Below are 7210 nucleotides of genomic sequence, written 5' to 3' on the forward strand. Positions count from 1 at the left end.
TAGTCTAGACGAATTTGTCATTCAACTTGAAAGTTCGACGGAAGACCGTTTCGTTGGATCACCATAGCGACCACCCGCTATACAAGGCGCGTCCGCGTCCTTGCCGTTCACACGGCCCCACGCTGCGCCCCGGGTCACGGAGTGCAGCAGCAGATCGGCGCGGGGGAGGGAAGGTCAGAACAAACGCGGCGGCGCGCGCGGGACTTAGAGAGAAGGGTGACATTGTGGAGAGCAAGGTGGAGAGACACATTGGGATGAGACAGCAAGGATGGATGGAAAGCAAGGAAGAGACCTTGTGGAGACAAAGAAGGGATAAGAAACAAGGAGAGGGCAAAGAGAGACTTTTGGGAGAGAGAAGGGACATTTTGGGGAGAGACGGAAGGAGGAGAGGGTGAGACATACTCCGGGCGGTGTGACCCGGGAGGGGGGGGGGAGGAACACATGGGGGAGACACACACGGAGAGGAGCGACTCCGGCGAGAGACACATGGGGGAGAGACACACGGAGAGGAGCGACTCCGGGGAGAGACACATGGGGGACACACGGCGGCGGCGCCCCGGAAAAAGGGAATCCGCTCGAGGCGGGCTATGTGGGCCCGGGCTGGGCAGGCCGTAAAAGCAAGAGGCGTCCCGCCCCATTAGGTCGCGTGCGAGGCGACTGTCTGCCTCTCTCTGTCGCACCCGCGTGCCGTCCGGGACGAGAGCGACAGAGAGAGCGTCGTGCTAACCGCGCGAGCTAGAGCGCCTAGCACCGCGCTAGCCGCGTCGGCAAATGGCCTTCCTCCCTTGTGTTTCGATACTGTCAAAACGTGAGTAATTCGCACCGGATGGCGCCACACACACACACACACACCGGCAAATGGCCTTCCTCCCTTGTGTTTCGATACTGTCAAAACGTGAGTAATTCGCACCGGATGGCGCTGCGGGGGCTGCGGGGGCTCGGGGCGCGTTTAGCAGCGGGCCGCGGCGAGGAACGCGTTCACCTCGCCTTTCTCACCGCGTAGCGCGCGAAACGGGCATCGGGGCTAATTCCGATAAACCTAGCCGCCCCGCACAGTTTTATTTATTTACGCCCAGCTCTCAAGAATATCAGCAGTCATAAAAAATAAAGGGAAGAGGAATTGTGAAAACTTTTTTCCCGAGTCGGCGGCGGCGGCGGTGTACACACGGGGTAGAGAGTAGTCGCTAACTGCTCCGGAGAGGCTATTAGGCGGGGGCGCGACTGTTTGAGAGTTGCCAGAAGGAAAAATGTAATAAGAGGCGAGCAAAGTTGGCCAAAACGCTCATCACAAATCACCACCCCGAAGCGGCAAAGGCGCCCGGGCGAGACACTCTCCGCGGCGGCGGTGCGGGCGGAGCGCGCAGGGTGCGGCGCGGGTGGAGGGACCCCGCGGGCTGCAACCTCCCGCCCCGCCCCGCTCCCCCCGTGCGCCAAGACCATCACCTTTCACTACCTCAACTTTTAACCACCGCGGCGCCGTCCCTTCTCCCCCGCCGCCCCGGAGTCGAACCGAACGCGAGTCGTCGTGTTTACAGCCGAGGACAACCATTACGCCCGCACAGGCTGCCGCTTCGAAACACAACTTTAAAAAAAAAAAGTGGAGGAAGAAAAATGTTTATGCAAGTTTTCGCGTCCACCCGCGCGCGCGAACGAGCGGGCAATAAAATGAGACGTACGGGAAAAAGGGCTCTCTCTAGTGCGGCCGCGAAAAGAAATCACACACACACACACACACACACACACACACACACACACACACAAACACACTTTGGTGAGTATGTCGTCACAGAGGAGAGATGACACAAATTTGAGACAATTAGAGAGGACGGTCGGGCGAGGAGAAGAAGAAGGAAGAACGAGGAGGAGGGCGACCCTCCGCACCGCACACAGGCTTCATATTTTTGTCGCACATTATCCGAGCATTATCGCGGCCTAAAGCACGCTGCGGGGCGGCGGAGGCCTACGCGGCGGTGGGGGAGGTGTGCGGGGGCTGCGCGACTAACACACCAGCATGACTCGACTGTCTTTTTGTTCCGGAGAGGGACATAACGGTGCGGCAAAGGAAAGAGATTTTTCCGTTTCCTTCTCTCCATATTAACTGGCGGCGTTGCCCTACGACTACATCAGGGGGGACATTCAGCGAGATAAGCGGGAGCAGGTTATTCGGATGAAAAAAAAAAGGAGGACGGACTAGAATCGCGCCGAGGCTCGCAAATTTTTCCCCCTCCAGTTGCAAGAAAAACATCATGGAAAGAAACGGACGTATCTTTTTCCTCTATATTATTTTTACGCGCGATTTTTGTTAGTTAGACAGAGAAGTACATTAAACTTAACAACTTTTCTTGGCAATTTCAAACCAACACAAAAACACACAGCAAAGGAGGTGTGGAAGAAAGTCTTACCTCTGTATCCCCGGTCGTCGTCTTTTTCGTTATTGTTATCACAAATGCCACTTAAAACATCTGAAAGACAGAAAAGAAAACACAGAATTAATACTGATACAACACAATACAATAAGTAAAAAGTAATTCACATCTGATATAAAATAGATTCCTAACGTCGAACGACTGGGAATATTTTCCCGAATCTTTTCATGCACGAAATAGCTTCTGACACCAATCAGCAGCAGGGGGACTACACAGAGTACATTTTCCCACCGGGTGGTGGGCAATCCCAGGGGCGGGGGTACCTCTCGGGTCCCTCGGCCCTGTGCTCGGGGCGCGCCCAAGGTGCGTCGCGCGCTGCTTGGTATGCGGCGGGGGCGCGCGGCTGGCCGCGAGGAGTTTCACCATGTCCATCACCCTCGAATGCCCAAGTGCGTGTGTGTCCGTGCGCGTGAGCGCGCGCGCGCGCGCGCGTCCGTGTGTATGGGTGCGAGTGCGCGCGCACGGAATGTGCCTCCGGAACCGATAGAAACGTTCCCACCACACACTTAAATGTCCATAAGGAGAATTGCTGTAAGTAGCATCGGACTTTTGTGAGCCTAACTGCGTTTTGGTACAATTGTAAATTACAATACATACATTCAACAAGCTAGTAAAAATGACATGATCTCAGATATGCACACACACACATAATTCCGTTGCTGGTTACAATCATTGTCCTTACGCCAAGAAAAATTAAAAGTTGTAGAAACCATCTAATGGTTCTTCCAGGGATATAACCATAAAATATGGTTTAGACAACGATCTGCCAGTGGTGAAAATCGTATTTTTGGTTAGAACACCTGTGCTGTTGTTGCCCCAGCCATATTTTATGGTTGTCCCTGCAGAACCCTACGCTGGTTGTTACAACTTTTCATTTTTCTCGGTGACAACTTTTCATTTTTCTCGGTGTAGACATTACGAGCAGAAACAAATGGTTGATTTCTAGGGGAGGTTGCGTTGTCGGCCGGGTGTGGGCTTCATACATAGTCTAGACGAATTTGTCATTCAACTTGCAAGTTCGACGGAAGACCGTTTGGTTGGATCACCATAGCGACCACCCGCTATACAAGGCGCGTCCGCGTCCTTGCCGTTCACACGGCCCCACGCTGCGCCCCGCCCCGCCCCGCCCCGCTGCTCATCACCGCGCTGCTTTCGAATGGCCACTTGATTTCACTGGCCGGCCGGCCGGGCGAAAAAAAAAGAGGAGGAGACGAGAGACACAAGACGCGCCCAGTATTGTCCATTCCAGAGGCGACGCTCGTCGTATGCAAGCTGCGGACACATCCGGCGCGAGGGAGACGGCGGGAGACGGCACGTCTAGACCACATACGGTTGTCTTGTGAAGCGCCCCCCCCCCCACACACATCCCAGAGCCCCCACCCCCGCGCACAGCCGCAACGCCACTTGAAAACGTAATCCTTTACGTTTTTATAGCGGTGTGCGGCGACACCTGTTCAGTTAAACAGACAGATGGGCGTCGCGGGGCCGCAAGCACCGAGTGAATTAGGGGACGTGGCCGACGTGATAGCGGGGCGGGGCGGGGCGGGGCAAGGAGTGGCGCTCCCCTCCCTTGTAAACAACCCCTTATATAAATGACGGCAATCTCACGCACGGGGAGGGGCAACTTGGGGGCGGGCGCGCGGAAGTTTGTGCGCGCGCGGGAGCCGCGGAGGGAGAGCGAGCGAGAGAGAGAGAGAAGCACCTGGTGGGGAGCAACAGATGAGGGAGCGGTGACGAGCCATCGGCACACAATGGGACTCGCCGCGCCGCCGCCGCCGCCGCCGCCATTTGCAATAAAGACCTTCCGGAGGCCGTCACACTGTTGCTGCACAGTACAGCACAGTCACACGCACGCACCCAAGGTGTATAAAACACCTGACGCGGAGCTCGGTACCGACCGACGCCGTACATAGGCAGGTATACATAAGAGAGTGCTGACGGGAGAGTCGACCAAGATGGTCGTCGAGGTAGTCGTCGTCGTCGTCTTCCTGCCGCAGCGCACCTGTTGATGCGGTGCTTATATGACGCGCGGAGGGGGAGTGAGTGAGAGAGACGCATCGAGTGAAGACATCAACTAGACGCGTGCTGCTCGCTGCACGGCCAGGCTCCCGCCGCCGCCGCTACAATGTTGGCAGTTCCGTCGGCCGTAACTTTGTCGCCATCAAATCGAAACTCTCCCCCTGGCCCCCTGGCCTGGCGTGGCCGGCGCTCGCTTCATTTGCGCTCGCGACTGTTAGTTGTTGGCCGCACGGCGGTGGCGGCGGCGGCGGCGGCGGCGGCGGCGTTTGGACGGCAAGGACGCCACCGGCCATTTGGCATATCAAGGCGGCGCAATTAGAGAAAAAAAAAGGACGGCGGCGGCGGCGGCGGCGTGCGCGCGACAAGGACAGCGCGGACAGCAAGCGGACAGCAAGCGGACAACTCCCGCGGACACGCGCGGACACACGCGCTCGGACGCCCGCGGGGACACCCCTTTGCTGTCTAGCGGCGAGCCGAGAGTAAAGAGCGCGATGGACTTGAACAAACGTTCCGACTTTCACTGCCGATCTCAAAGAAACGGAATGAAATGCACCGCAATCGTATTTGGTTTACCGTTCACCGCAAATTCCAGAAAAAATGCATTACAGTGTGCTCATAACGTAAAGAGAAATTTTACTTTTGAGTTCTGCACTCAGAAAATGGCAAAATGCCTTGCATTAAGGCATTTTTAACCCGCTTAGAAAATACGAGGAAATTTTCTTGGGCATAAGAGGGGGTAAGGTTAAAACAAAAGAAAAGTTGTCGTTTTACCAACATTATCTTGTATTTTCTGAAATGAATTTTTCTTGGATAATGATACTATTTTCTGGGTGTGGCTAGGAATCTTGAACAAACCCTAGAAGCCAGCAACTGCTCCGCAGCGTAAACAGCATGAATATATGCGGAATAATTCGAAGCTTGGCAGTGCCCTATCTAGCAGGGGCTGACTGACTGCGTGAGACTTAAGGGCCTTAAGTGAGCGACCCCCTCTCCCACCCTCTCCCCCTTCCGGACACCGAGCTGCTGCATAGCAAGGCCCGTCGCCTCACCCCTTCCCCGCCTCGCTCCCCGCTGATCCTCGCCGTGCATAAAATCCCGCATTCTATCGCACTCCTGGTGCAGCAGCCGAGCGGCGAAACATGTTGCAAACGGATGAAAACGCCCTATTTCCTTGCGAGCGGGTCCGGCCGGCGGGGCGGGGCGTGGCGGGGCAGTGGCGTGGCCGATCCATTTAGATAGCGGAGAGCCGAGGATGACGGCGATTTCGTATGCGGGCCGCAGCGCCTAATGCTGTTTGCCTGTTTGCCCCAAACCGACTAATTAACTTGTACAACTAATGAGGCATGCGAAGCACCGGGAGCAGCGGCAGGCGCAGGAGCAGGTAGCGGCCGCGGGAGCAGTCCTAGCGGGAGCCTAGTCGGAGCCTAGAAGCCTAGAAGGAGCCTAGAAGGAGCCTAGAGAGAGCACCGGGATCGGCAGGTGAGGCGGGTGGCACCTGCCTGAGGCTGTAGTGGGTCTAGAGGGAGAATGGCCAGGCGGATAACCTGGAACGCACACGGCACAAAACTCTAGATGATAGATAACCTAATGGTCGGTGAGGAAGCTCCAGAACATCCCAGTAGCAGCTTTAATTTTTAACCTCAGAAAAAACCTGGAGTGAGGAAAAGTCTAGCCCGCTACAGAGCCTAGCGGGAACCTAGCCGGCGCCGCCGGCGCAGCCCGTCCCGCCCCGGTCGGAGCCCGCCCAGTAGGCAGCCCGCCCGCACTGCTGCATGTAGGCCTACATTGCCTATCTGTGCCCCTGTCCCGCTCCCCGGGCTAGCGCCCAGTAGGTAGGCATCCCGTCCACACCGCTGTGTCTACATTGCCTATCTGTGCGCCTGCCCCGCCCGGTTGGAAGGCTCGGTTGGTGCCCAGGCTAGCGCCCAGTAGGTAGGCATCCCGCCCGCACCGCTGCGTCTACGTTGCCTATCTGTGCGCCTGCCCGGCCCAGGATGGAGCCCGGGCTAGCGCCCGGTACGTAGGCATCCCGCCCGCACCACTGCGTCTACGTTGCCTATCTGTGCGCCTGCCCGGCCCAGGATGGAGCCCGGGCTAGCGCCCGGTAGGTAGGCATCCCGCCCGCACCACTGCGTCTACGTTGCCTATCTGTGCGCCTGCCCCTCCCAGGATGGAGCCAGGGCTAGCGCCCGGTAGGTAGGCAGCCCACCCGCACCGCTGCGCTAACTTTGCCTATCTGTGCCCCTGCCCGCTCTCCGGGCCCCGGCCTAGCGCCCAGTAGGTAGGCGGCCCGCCCGCGCCGCTGCGCCCGTGGTGCCTACCCGCCCGCCCCGCCGCTGCCACGGGCTGCGTCGCGCCGCCGGCGACACCAAGACAAACCTCACTCACGTCGCGTCGCACAACACTCCGCCCCTGCGCGTCCGACTGCCTGAGTCATGCCTGCACTTAGCTGAACAGGGCCGCGCACACCACACGACCGGACGCAAGCCGGAAAGAGAGGAAGACGAAGCGGCACGGCGAGAGAGAGAGAGAGAAGGATAAAGGGGGAAAGAAAAGGTGCGAAGGGAAAAAGAGAGAGAGGGAGAGAAAAAAAAATGACCCGAGCTGCAGAATCAAGTGAATGGCTAATTTAGTGCGCGGCTCTGACCGCGCAATCAAGGGAGAAAAGGGAGCGATTTGGATGCACTGCGGGCACACAGGAGGGACAGGAGAGCGAGAGAGAGAGAGAGAGAGAGAGAGAGGGAGAGAGAGAGGGAGAGAGAGAG

At 57.5% G+C, this 7210-nt stretch overlaps 1 protein-coding gene across 11 annotated transcripts in view; it reads right to left on the minus strand.

The window, feature by feature from the left end:
* LOC113204169 (nuclear factor 1 X-type) overlaps positions 1–7210 on the minus strand; it is a 165067-nt gene that overhangs the window by 33994 nt on the left and 123863 nt on the right. For all 11 annotated transcript variants that reach the window (XM_052267999.1, XM_026419223.2, XM_026419216.2 and 8 more), the window contains exon 5: positions 2403–2462. In XM_052267999.1, the coding sequence (XP_052123959.1) occupies positions 2403–2462 (60 nt within the window). The remainder of the gene's footprint in view (positions 1–2402; positions 2463–7210) is intronic.

The sequence above is a fragment of the Frankliniella occidentalis genome, unplaced genomic scaffold (assembly GCF_000697945.3).
Source record: "Frankliniella occidentalis isolate FOCC.00 unplaced genomic scaffold, Focc_3.1 Scaffold4, whole genome shotgun sequence".
NCBI classification, from domain to species: Eukaryota; Metazoa; Arthropoda; class Insecta; order Thysanoptera; family Thripidae; genus Frankliniella; species Frankliniella occidentalis.